Raw genomic sequence first — 13,495 nt, 5'->3', positions numbered from 1 at the left:
CAGCTGCATCCATCAAACTGCCAAATAGTGCTGCGTGATACACCAATCCACAGAGCACTTTCCCACTGCTCCAGAGTCCTGTTGCGGCGTGTTTTACATCAATCCACCTGAAGCTTTGACATTGCTCCTGGTGCTGCGAGGCTTACATGAAGCTGCTTGGCCACAGAAACCCTTTTCACGAAGCTCCCGACACACACAGCTCATGTGTCATGATGTTGCTTCTGGAGGCATTTATGATTGCATGATGCAACAGATGGTCGGGGATATTTTCCTGCAACATGCTCCAGCCTCCGCTGGCCCAAATCTGTTATTGTTGTTTTGTTGGTGCAACTTTGTGGCTGAGCTGTTGTTGTTTTCAGGCTGTTCCATTTAACAGTAAAAGCTCTTTAATTTGACCAGGGCAGATGTAGTAGGGCAGAAACAATACCTATTAGGAATTAATATTGATGCCCAATTTTGGTCACATGGTGAAGCTTGAACGGCTCTACATGCAGACACTGAGCCCCTGAAATGAAAGAGAGCTTTCAAGCAACTATCATATGACGTGATGAGTCATCACTGCTGATGTCGCTGAGACGACGACCTTCAGGTTATTCTTCTGACTGTGGAAATACAGCTCTCGTCACGACCGGGGAGCTCCTCCAAAGGCAGCGATACAGAGATAAGAAACTTCCTGGGTTAAGATGTAGAAATCAACAGTATCCGGCTTCTTTACGTGTAATTAAACCTCAAAGAGTGCTGACTGGACAGTAATCATAACGGTACAGTATAGCAAAGGGTACACACACGTGCACAGGAGTGATAGATTGCAGTCTGCAGGAAGCTGTACTGCTGAATAGACTCTAATGTGAAGTATTTCAAACCAGTGTGCCCCGGGCCTGCTTAGAGAGCACTTTAAGGCTTCAATCTGCCACAAATGGAACGAGGGGAAATCTGAGCGAGTCGTTCTGACCTCTGTTTAACCTTGTGCAAGAGTATGTGTGTGTGTGTGTACGTGCCTGTTTTCCATATTAGTCTGTGTCTGTCCATTCATGCTCCAGTCCATTAAACATGATATTTCGATATGGTTATCAGGTGATATCTCCGACACCACGGATGTCTGATGAGGTGAAATGAAGCATCTTCACACTGAGCTCCAGGAGAGATAACCGATTAGCCTAATGGAGGCGGTTTGATGGAGAGGGTTTTTTCTCTCTCTCTCTTTGGATGGAGTTGTTTCTGTTTTTTCTGATGGCTGAGCATTTGTGTTTTTGTGCGCTGTCTAATACATGTCTGATGTTTCAGCATCTGTTTAATGAGCATGAGACAAGGAATACTTTTGTGTTCTGATTACACAGGTTTGCCATCACAACACTTAAAGGATTTCTTATTGTAAACAAAGACAAAAAACAGCACTGAATTGATCACAATAATACCATAATAACTTTTGTCCTCTGTGCCATCAAGTCCCAACACTATGGACACCAACACTTTAGTTTCCTGCTGTTGGAAATACTCCAATCAAATGTGTGATAACCCATCCCCAAAGACACATAAATGGACTTTACCACTGTTTATGTGGATTTCAGCTTGTTAGGAATTTACCAAGCCATTTGTAACACTTGAGCTTTAGGTAAAACTCTTACTATAAAGATTACCTTTAAAGGTCTTTAGCTTTCTGCCATGAAGGAAACACGATGCTGCTTTATATAATTCATGAATGAAGGTGGATTGTAATCAATGGATTGTACTTATTTTTCTTGTCTTCCAACCACTCAAAGTGATTTTACACTACATGTCACATTCACACTCTGATGGCAAAGGCTACTATGCCAATCTCCAATCAGGATCTATGGATATTTAAGGGTCGGGGTTTAGGGAGCATTTTGGGGTTCAGTGTCTTGCCTGAGGATACTTCGACCCACCAACCTTCTAATTGAGAGGCGACCGACTCTACCTGTTTTGACTTCCTGTAGTAGAGATCATGTGTCTTGCTGGGACCATCCTGCCTAAATAAGAGATCAAAATAAAAAGAGAGTAGGAGAATAACTAACACATTGATGTTTGTTTTTTCATGGGCTTTGTCAACCGAGAATACAATAAATATAGAATAATTACCAGCCTTATCAGTTGAGTAGAACTTATGCATTCAGAAAATGCAATAACATATTTTGAGGGTACTTACATTTATCTCTGAGATCTTTTATCTATGCATCTTTTGCAAATAGGCAATGTGCATCTTATTTGTAATCTCAAGCCCCTCTTTTCTCTTGGAATTGCTTGGTAACTTTATCTGGTTCAATTATTCGTGCACACATCGCACTGAAAGGATTTTTTCTATCTTAAAACAACAGCCAAGCCCAAAGCTTCAGTATTTGGAGTAAGCCATATTAAGTGCTTAATCTTCAGCCTCATTTTAAGTCTAACGACAAAAGTGTTCAGCCATTGGTTAAAAATGTCTCCAAGACACATAACAAAGTGGACACATTTTTACCAGGCAAAAACCCAGAATCAAGGCAAATACATTGCACATACAGGACATTAATTAAAAGTTATGTTTTATTGTGATGGTGATCCTTGGAATGTCTTGTGCTTCTCTTATGCTTGGTATTTTCCAATAGCCTTGTTGGAGATTTGTCTGAAATGTCTGTTTGTCCATGATGTTGTTTTTTGCAAGGACGTTGTCTTCAGTGAAATTGATTTGTTATCTTTGATATCATCTGGATTGAATCAAAACCAACCCTCAAAAATTCAAAAGCCAGTGTACATGGACATGAAGAAACAAATTGTCAGGGTTTTGATTTAAACAAAAAAGGTGAGGACCCAGATGCAGACTGAAATAATGGATTTAATAAACAAAAGGCAAAAATGCAAAAACCAAATCTAAACTCCAACAGAAGGCAAAAAGGAAAATCAAAAGGCAGAGCAAAAAACTTACAACAAAACCAGGAACAGGGAATCCAAAAGACACGAGGGGTCAGGGGAAGCACAAAGAATATCCAGGGAAAGGTCATGGACATAGACTAACACACGTTGGATGACATAGACTCACGTGCGATGGATGACAATGAACAGGCCACAAGACAGGGGAGCACAAAGACTAAATAAACTTAGGAGGTGAGGCTAATCAGACACAGGTGAGACAATCAAGGGGCAGGTGAAAACAATCAGGGCAGGGCACAGAATCAAACAGGCGGGAAAACACACAAAGGCAGGAAGTGGACCAACACGAGAGACAAGGTGACAAAGTAAAACAGGAAATGATCTAACCAAAGAGACACAAGTGAAATACTTAACTAAACAAGACTAAACACTGACAAGAACACAGAATAAACTAAATACAAAACTAAACAATAAGAACTCATGACAGGGAGACAAAGAGACAAGGTAAAACAAGAAATGATAACTGAACACTGAAATACAAGACAAAAACATAACTAAACTAGATTGGCTCATGACACAAATAAGGGACACTCTTTTCAGTCTTTTAAGAGATTGTGTATCTGCTCTCGTGCAGCATTGACAAGCCCAAAGCCCTGTCCCTGCTGCTGCACACGGCAGACATCAGCCACCCGGCCAAGAGTTGGGACCTCCACCACCGCTGGACCACCTCCTTACTGGAGGAGTTCTTCAGACAGGTGAGTTTTTGCACCTGACAGGTCCCACAGAGTGAATCATGAGTGTCTGCTCGTATAACCATGTGACCTTCAGAGGCAGTTTGAGGGGCACAAACTTGTAGCTAATGCTGTCTAACAGCAACATATGAAATAAAAACACAAGGTGACGCCAGGAAGAATAAAGGTGAGACAATGCTGTCGTTTGAGTGTCCCAGTAATCAATGCTTTCTAGCAAGCATCCTGAATGTGAGGACACTCAAACTGGAAAAACTAGAGCTGTCCTTTGGCTTTATATCACATCTCTCTTCCACAAGGAGTTTGAAAGGTTGTCAGGGAACTTCTGACTTATTTCTTATCGCTTTTCAAGCATGTTGGCTCAAAAGTTAAGATCTAAAGTTCATTCTTGACCTTTAAATTACAACCGTGCCCCTCTTGCTTTGTAAAAGTATACGCTCTGTTGGACCAGCTGTGAAGTCTGGAAGGAATCGATTTCCTCGGATTTCTCGGGATTGCCAAAAGATGAAGCACTTGATGTGAAGTCGAGTTGATTCATCTTCTCTCAAAAAAGTGCTCTTACACTGCTCTTTTCCTGCTGCTGTTTGGGATTAAAGTGATATTTCTTTTTCCCGATTTTGTCCCCTATTTTTTACATTTCTTTCACACAGTCGCAGCGTAACACCAAGAATAAAATAATGATGATAGTCTAATTGCAGGCACTCTGCTCTCTGTCATACTGAGAAATGATGCCACGACACTGCCCCTCAGCAGATTAAAATGTAGAACATTATCTCTTTGATAAAACAATGCATCTGTTATCGATAATAAATAGTGTTTTTGTAAATGACAACATAAAAGACAGACGTTTAACTGGTGCCACATGGCTTTCATCTCTTCCATTATTAATCCACATTGTTCTCATTATGAGCGCTATTGTTATTGTGGCTGCTTTCACGGGGCCTTTGTCTCTGGGCATATGAATTGCGGATAAATGGCTTCTCCAGAGAACATTGCCTTCTGAGTCCACATCTCATCTGTTGGTGACAAATCAGAGGAGAAAATGAAACACGTTTCTGGCCCAAAAGCACTCGGGGCGGGGAGGGGCAGACAAATCCAAAGCCTGTTGATAGAAGTTGTTGGTGGCGGCGTGAGCTTGTGCTCTGAGTGTGTGCGTGTATGTGTGTTTGCCTGGAGACATTTTTCCAGAGACTGAAATCTGAAAATGATTTTGACTGAGGGCTCCGCTGTAATTCCAGGGGGACAAAGAAGCCGAGCTCGGCCTGCCGTTCTCCCCTCTCTGTGACAGAAAGTCCACAATGGTTGCACAGTCGCAGATCGGTGAGTGGCTCCATCCTTTAAGCACACCACCTGCATGATGGTGCGTGACTGTATGTGTGTACTGCAGAAGTTCAGCTCCAGGATGACTTTTATCAGTATTTATATACATTTATATCAATCATCCTCCAGTGATAAAGGTAGGTAGAGAAAATCTGGAAATGTTGCATTAATACTGTACTAACCCTACAATCATGCTTAATGTCCTTGATAGGAGCCTGATAGTCATTTCTAGAGTCTTATAAGGATTGTTTCGTCCTTCTTCAACACATACACGTCCATGTTTCTAGTGCATTTTGTCCCATCTCTTACAATAAGACTACATAAGGAAAGAATCACATTATAGCCAGTACGGACAGGAGGATTATTACAGTGTACAAAAAGGCAAGCTGTGAAACCACAATTTTAATTGAAGGCAACAGAAATGAGCACATTGATGTTTTTATCAGCTCAGGAGAAGCTCTGCGCTGATAAAAACATTGATGTGCTCATCTCAGTCATTGCACATCAATGTTTTTATCAGCGCAGAGCTTCTCCCATCTGTACTCTGGCAGCTGGACGGGCTAATGAAACTGAGATTTTAGTGAGAACAGTAAACTGAATTCTTAAAAGTGACGCCCATGAGAGCAACAGGAAAATGAAGGGTAAAAGGTAACATTAGTCCTTGGTGTGTAGACTACTGTTTTAGGCCTTCAGGTTAGCATTTAAGCTATTGCTAACTTAAAGAGGGGGCGTTATGCTGTTTCACATTTTAAGACATAACGTGGTGAAGTTTCAAATCTGTAGGTAAAAGTATGTTGGAGTAATCACCAGGCTTCTCAGCTCTGTGAACACCAGGTTTCAGACTGTTTTTTCTACATGCTGCACTTTGTGACATCACAAAGAGAGCTGGCCAATCAGAAGAAAGTGGGCTTGCAGGGGCGGGGTTTCTTAAAGGGACAGAGCTGACTAAGTCGTTTCACGCAGAGGCTGTATGAGGGCCTGCATAGAGCACCAGTGTGACAAAAACAATTTTAAATTGTAAATGATGCTAAGCTACTCCAAGGGTATCACAGAGTGAAATATGAAGCTTGAAATTAGCATAATACCCCCTTTAATTTTTTAAAGCAAGAATTAACCGTATTTGGTTAAGAGGATGGAGCAGGAATCTAAGTTATGAAACTTGCCCAGGCTAATTCATCCACAGCTAAAAGGATACTTAACAAGCTAAGCTAACAATCCATCCTTAAAATGGCCCTACAAGGAACTGCAGTTTTCTGCATTTCTGCTTTGGCTTAATTTTTCAGCCCTGAAGATTAGTGCTCATTTAGCAGCTCATCATATTTCTTCTTAAATGTTTTGAACTGACATCATGTTCTGAATTTGCTGATATCTTTGTCACCAGGCTTCATAGACTTCATTGTGGTTCCCACCTTCACTGTGCTGTCGGACATGATGGAGCGCATCGTCACGCCGCTCATTGACGAGGCCTCTCATTCAGGTTTTGCCGGCTTCAGACGCTCGAGGTGAGCTTTCTTTGAAACATCATTTGGAAATTAAAAGTTGGTTCCTGCTCAGTACTTAGCAGAATGAAGTGGGTGACTAGTATTCTGAGTAGATTTTAATCAACCAGCCGGATAAATCAAAGATGGAAAATACACTCTTTCTTCCTGCACCTCTCGCACCTCTCTGAGCAACTTCTCGCTCAATGACGTGATTAAACCCAAGCAGCTCCTCTGCAACAGCAGCATATCTAATGGAAGTATTGGGAACAGCAGATGAGTCCTCCATGAGTAATCCATTTCTGTGCGTGGAAATGTCTCCACCTTTCATCAGGCAGAGGCACACACCTTGAAATTGATATTTTAGAGATGCTAACCCTGCCGTCCCGGATCCAGACTGGGCCTCATTGCTGGCTCGACATACACAACAGCCTCTGGAGATACAAAATGAAATCATTTTGTCTCCACTGGCTTAATTAATTGGTTAGTACTTTTCTTCCAGCCACTTACTGAATCCGATACGTGCAAGACTTTGAACCCAAACAAATAAGAAAGTACATTCCACTCGCTCTTGCATAACTAATAATTAAACTATCCAGAGGAAAATAATTTAAAAACTTTGAGTTGGTTATTTCTGTGAAACTTGAGTCTATCAGGCTGAGCTGATTAGAAAATAAAGCTGTACTTGGGGAGTCTGGCTCTACATCTACAGCTGCACCTGCACATCAATATCACCCTCCCCGTCCTCCTCAGCAGCAGTCATTAGCAACACTCAGTGGGCCTCCAGTCGAAGCTAACCAAGTGGAAATCTCTGATAGTGTTGCTACTTGTGCAGCGTCTTTGTCTTCACACACACCTGGGTGCTTATGTATTTCCTTCGACTGCATTTATAGCAGCTTTCAATCTTCGGTAACTATGTCTCTATGCCTCTGGTTATCAGCCTGTCTGTCTTTCTCCGCTTTCAGTTTGTGGTAGAATCTGAAAGCTCGTGGCTTTTCAGTTTAACTCAGGCTGTTGGTTTGTTGGTGGCCACGACTGAATTCTGCACAGACATTCATAGTACTCAGAGGATGTAGTGGTTTTAATTTAGTGCCACCACAAGGTCCACAATCTTGGTTTTGCATGGAATAGCATGGACAGAGCTGCTAGCAATGATGAAAACTCTGAAGTTGTATTGACCTTTGAACTTTCTTCCTCCATTTATTTTTCCATCCAGTCTGAACAGTATTAGCTCTGAGGAGACCAAGAGGCACAGCGTGAAGAGCATAGGCTCCGACAGCAGCTCGTCGGGACAGGGCTCCCTGCTGACGGTGGATCTGAAGAACTTCAAGGCGTTGTGGAACGAAGAGGTTTATCAGAACAGAGAGAGATGGAAATCACAAGCTGCTAAAGGTACAGTACGTCCATACAAACCAAAATGTGATTCAGTAGAATGGAGATGATTTGGGGATTCAGGGAACATTAATGCTCTGGTAAAACGGATCTGTCCAAACAGATCGTGAAATCCAGCAGAATGTGTAAAATTGGCTTATAGAGCTGCAATGCTCTTAACGCCTGCAATGCTCTTAGCTCCCTCAGAGGGGGATTCAGGCTGACCTGTATGAGTGCGGGATTTTGTGTGATGCACAGTGATCAGTGTGTCTGGCATACATTTCTTTTATATTTATTTATCTAAGTTTATGCAACTTTCTAATCAGGAGCCCATTATAAGGTAGTTGTAATAAATGCTTTAGTTCATTACCAATACACACCTTTTTTTCATAGATTGGAAAGCCACCCACCCACCCACCAATCCTTTTAACGGTCTATAAACCGTCAGTAAATCCTTTTAACTACTGGCAGAGTCATTAGTTACGATTTAACAGCCCTTTACAAGGTGTGCCTTCCTAGACAGTGGGACCATTAAAGTGACTATAACAAATATTTGGCAGCTTTTTCAAAGATTATTTTCTTTGGCATTTTGTCTTTATTTATAGGACAGCTGAAGATAGGAAATATTGTGAGGACAGTGGGGGAGGACACGCAGCAAAGGGCCGAGGCGAGGCTGTGGCCACTGCGTCAAGATCTATAGCCTCTGTATATGGGGTGCCTGCTCTGCACACTGAGCTCCTCTTAGTTTGCAGCTTTTATAAATATTTAAAACTTACAGTGCATAGCGTGACTATTTGTATATGAAAGGTATTATTTGAAGCAATCAACCTGCAGATATTTAGAAGTTCCTCTCAGGTCTGTGCAACAATTAACCATCATATCAGCACATTATGTTTGTTTTCTGTTTTCTGGCAAAAACAAAAAGCTCTAATAACTCACTTTACGCTACCTGCTTTGCATCAGACAGACAAAAGAAGCAATTACCTGGCGAACATAGTGAAGCGTTTAGTTGCTACATAGACAAATATTTCCCTTAAGAGTTGGTGGAGGCCAAAACAGAGCTAAAAGACAGTAAATATCGGACCTATATTTGTCAGCTGGCCAAAAAGACGATTCTTAATTAATGATAGTTTTGCTCCATAACTGCTGAATGTGTAAATAGGCAACTATCTGGAAACAAGTTTGCCATGTCAACTTAAAGCTAGGATTTATTTCAGAAGCATTTTTTTGTTCATCGGGACCCGAATGAAGCGATTGTAAGGCTTACCTTCCTGCACGCATGCCAGGAGTGGCTTCTGCATTTTTCTTTCTTCATTCTCCCACTTTTAAAATCTTGCTGACTTTTGCTTGTTTCTCCAAAGTTGCCTACTGCAGCTTATAAAGGTGAGAAATGTGCCTGCAGCATGTTCCTGCTATAACCCAACTCGCAAAAAATGAGTTAATGCATTTTTAAGTTAACACTCATAAAGAGGTTTAAGAAATCTGCCTCATATCAGCTCTGAAACAGAACGAGTGGTCGAATGAGTTCTCTTAATCTCCACTGGCTTTTAGTAAGAATTAAATAATGACTAATCAATACACACGGACGGACACTCTTTTCTCTCACATGCTAATCTGTCTTTATGCTCTACGTGGCCTCAGAGGCAGAAGAGAGAGCTAAAAAGGAAGCGGAGGAGCAAGCCGAGCAGGAAGAGTCTATGGAGCCCCAGGAGGTCCAAATTGAATCCGAACAGCCTGAACCAAAGGACGACAACTTGGAGGGGGAGGAACCCCAGTCAGCAGAGGCCAGCAGACCACCAGATGGCAACACGGGGGAAACAGAGCAGGGAGCACAGCCGGGGAGCGCCGCACACAATAATACTCCACTGCAGAACGGTACGTCCTTTTGACTGTGTAATCCCAAGCATGGCCTGCTTTATAAAGATGTGACATAAATGTGGAGTTCATACAGTACACTGATATGAGTTCTTTCACCATAGCAAAGTGATCTCTAAAACAACAGCAAATGTTTCTATAAACCTCTCAACAGATTTTAAATTATCTGTGACCTCCCATCCAGTATTATTAATTATGTATTAATAACCCAAACTGATTCTGAGATGGCACACCTTCAGAGCCCCAAAAAGGTCACAAAATGTTTTGTGTTCCATTGCATTAAGTCTTGTGTTCCTTTGCAATGAGTTTTGTATTTGCTTGCATTAAGTCTTGTGTTCCTTTGCAATGAGTTTTGTATTCGCTTGCATTAAGTCTTGCTTTTCCTCACAATGAGTTTTGTGTTCCCTAACAAGAAGTTTATGTTCCCTCACATTAAGTTTTTTGTGCCCTACCATTATGTTTTATGTTTCCTAACAAGAAGTTAATGTTCCCTTACAATGAATTTATGTTCCCTTGCATTACATTTTTCGTTCCCTAGCATTATGTTTTATGTTCCCTCGCATTAATTTTTCTTTTCCCTACCATTATGTTTTATGTTCCCTTACAATGAGTTTGTGTTCCCTAGCATTAAGTTTGTTTTACCTTACATTAAGTTTTGTGTTCCCTCGCGATACATTTCTTGTTGCCTCACATCAAGTTTTTTGTTCCCTTACAATAAGTTATGTGTTCCCTCACGATACATTTCTTGTTGCCTCGCATCAAGTTTTTTGTTCCCTTATAATAAGTTTTGTGTTCCCTCACGATACAGTTCTTGTACCATCGCATCAAGTTTTTTGTTCCCTTATAATAAGTTTTGTGTTCCCTCACGATACATTTCTTGTTGCCTTGCATCAAGTTTTTTGTTCCCTTGCGATGAGTTTTGTATTCTCTTGCATTAAAGCGAGGGAGCACAAACTGTATTGTTAGGGAACACAAAACTCATTGCGAGGAAAAACAAGACTTAAGTTTTGCGTTCCCTACCAATAAATTCTCTGTTTCCTCACAATAAGATTATGTTCCCTAGCATTTAGTTTGTTTTCCCTCGCATAGGTTTTGTGTTCCCTCACAGATAGGGAACTCGTCAGGAGGACCTAAACTCAGACAATCAAGGAAAGAGGATTTTTGGCAAAAATAGGGGTTAAATCAGTTAACTTTAACTAATGACAGGCAAGAGTCAACCAGGAAGGCAGTCAGAACAGTTACATTTATGCAAAGAGAGTAGGCAAGAATCATTTTGTCTGTAGATTAGGCAGGAGGTCCTTCAGGCAGGTGAAACTGCAACTTTGACAACCTGGCAAGTATTGCTTGGAGTTTGGCTGGTAATACTGCAGGTGGGCAGTAAATCAGGCGACATGGACAGGGGAGAACGGGTTTCCTGCAAGGCAGGAGGGAGCGGCTGAAGTCTGAGTCAATAAGATGACTAAAACTTAAAGTCAGACAGCATCTTGTGGACGAGTAGGGAGTTGCAAAAAACGGGTTTGGGGAAATGTGAGGGAGTGTTTGAGAGAGTTTGAGAGCCATGTGCTGATGTGATATGATGATGGCTGTGACTCTTCAGTTTATAGTTTGTGTTACACTAACTACATGCAGGGGTTGTGTATGTGCGCTGAATTTACCTGGTTGTGTTGCTGTGGTAACACATCTGTCATATCTGGCAGCACAGATTAAAATCCTGTGTAGTTTAACTGTTCCTGTGGATCAGAGGGAATGTAGGAGTTTTTGTAAGGGTATGCAAACGTAGTTCCCACCTTGAACTTTGGAATATTAGTGCAACTTTTGCAGGAATAAATAGTTTTTCCCTTGTTTAAATAGACTGCATGGATGCTACAAAGTAATGTACCTGTGTCTGTACGACAAATAACACAGCTTCTGTGACCTTTCAGGGGAGCTGTCTGAAGGGGCGATTTCTCCAGAGGGTGAAGAAGACAAGAACAAAGCAGTCGATGGTGAGTTTGTTCCTTCAGCCCACAAATATCAATAATCAAACACTAAAGTATCTGCACTCAGTTGCCAGTTTATAAAGTCCACTGTGCCCATTCTTTTTGATTTTAATATGGTCGATTTAATAATAAAAACACTTCCTGAATCCTCTCTAGTATATGGACTGATGAAATCTGCAAGGAAAAACTACTCATCTTTCACAGATGTACTTATATGTTGCTTTTCGTTACAACTAAACATCTTAAATACATTTATAGGACGTTTATTTTGTAAATAATTTTAAATATCCCTTTTTCTCCAATCCAGAGGTAGAGATGGAATAAGCGAGCTTAGGAGAATCAGAGCGACACCGTTGCATCTCCACTGCGCTGCTGCCACTCCTGAACCTGCATTTATTTGTACGGGGAGACCTCAGACTCACACCAGAGGGACGGCCATTGTTTGGACTGTGTCGCCCTCTGCAGGACACAAATTAACTGACACCTTCACTTCCTGTTTGTCGTCTATAATCATCTTTTTTTTTTTACTCTTCCCACAAGCTTGTATGCGGAGTTTGTGGCTCTACCCACGTGCATTATTCCTCCCTTCCTGCTTACTAAAAAAGACGATGCAGAGGAAGTTGACCTTAAGGTGATGGGGAAGAAGAGGAGCCTTTGGAGGACTGACACTGAAAATGTTGCTTTTTTTTTTTTTTTTAGTTTGCCAATCTTTTACTTCACTGTAAGTTGTATGTTTAACAGACACGTAGCCACTGTACAAGTCACACTTTTCCTTGCTGTGTTCTGCCTCTCTGTCAACACCTCATCATGATACAGTCTGGTACACGAGGCTTGGCATCACAGCTGTTTATTCGTTCCTCACTGGATTATACATATGTGCAGATTTGTAGGAAAAAGATGTACATTAACGGAAACACAGCATATGAGTTTGTGTACAGTACACTGGGGTTTATTCACATGTTTATAGCACAACTATTTTACTAGCAGACACTCCATAAACAGATCCACTCTATGTACAAAGCGTATCTCTGTGTCCACTGAGCTCCTGTCTCTTTAAAACCAGCTCATTTTGTTCCCCTCAACATGTTTACTTTCTTAATGCTTTCCCACATTGTGCGATTCTAATGCGTGTGTGTTCCTCTCAGCCACATTTATATTATCTGTTGTGTGTTTTCGTCCTCTTTACTGTATATATGGAGAGTTTGTAAATGTATGGATCTGAGGAGGAGTAGACATCCTATGGATCCACAGTCCACAAAGGGATATTTTTTTGGATACAATGTAAGATAACGTAGTAGAAATATGTCAAAGAGTTAGAATGCAAATGTGCATTTCAAACATATCACACACACAGATCAATTTTTTGTAATATATAAAATCTTATTGTTTTTTTTGGTACATTCTTGTTTGTTTTGCATTCGTTGCGTCCTGTAAGAACCATGCACTAGATGTGTCTAATATCCTCACACTATATGTCATTTATGCGTCCACACACTTCTTCTCGATGCCTTCTTAAATGTATCTAAGCTGTAGCAGAAAGTCAACACCGTCGCTTAATTAGAGAAAAATCTTCTAAATGTGCGTTCTTTTATTTTGCAGTACGGTTTTCGTTACAGCAGCTTCACCTGTGTGATGTTTAATCGACGTGTTTACAGTGTGCTCGTACACGTTAGCCAGTTGAATCCATCATGCTTCTGTGATGAGTCCAAACTGTATCTGCTTCTTGGTTGTTCGCCCGGTTTTTAAGGCTTGTAATGTTGTGTATAGGAGATGCAAATATTGCTTATGTGCATATGTAACATATTGAACCTCTGCGATGCTGGTTCAGCTTTTACTATATACTTAATATGTGTAATAGGAA

The 13,495-nt window shown here is 41.1% G+C and overlaps 1 protein-coding gene across 1 annotated transcript in view; it reads left to right on the top strand.

The window, feature by feature from the left end:
- The window catches only part of pde1cb (phosphodiesterase 1C, calmodulin-dependent b), a 111,630-nt gene extending 99,300 nt beyond the window's left edge, over positions 1–12,330 (top strand). The window contains exons 13-19 of the mRNA XM_069684430.1: positions 3,497–3,617; positions 4,850–4,931; positions 6,313–6,433; positions 7,626–7,801; positions 9,422–9,655; positions 11,578–11,640; positions 11,942–12,330. Of these exons, the coding sequence (XP_069540531.1) occupies positions 3,497–3,617; positions 4,850–4,931; positions 6,313–6,433; positions 7,626–7,801; positions 9,422–9,655; positions 11,578–11,640; positions 11,942–11,958 (814 nt within the window). The 3' untranslated portion in view covers positions 11,959–12,330. The remainder of the gene's footprint in view (positions 1–3,496; positions 3,618–4,849; positions 4,932–6,312; positions 6,434–7,625; positions 7,802–9,421; positions 9,656–11,577; positions 11,641–11,941) is intronic.
- Positions 12,331–13,495: the final 1,165 nt, after the last annotated feature.

The sequence above is a fragment of the Semicossyphus pulcher genome, unplaced genomic scaffold, assembly GCF_022749685.1.
Source record: "Semicossyphus pulcher isolate SPU_LCO1_2020_fin unplaced genomic scaffold, fSemPul1.0.p SCAF_7, whole genome shotgun sequence".
Taxonomy (NCBI): Eukaryota; Metazoa; Chordata; class Actinopteri; order Labriformes; family Labridae; genus Semicossyphus; species Semicossyphus pulcher.
The sequence above is the reverse complement of the archived record's forward strand: the minus strand, read 5'-3'. Positions and strand labels throughout refer to the sequence as shown.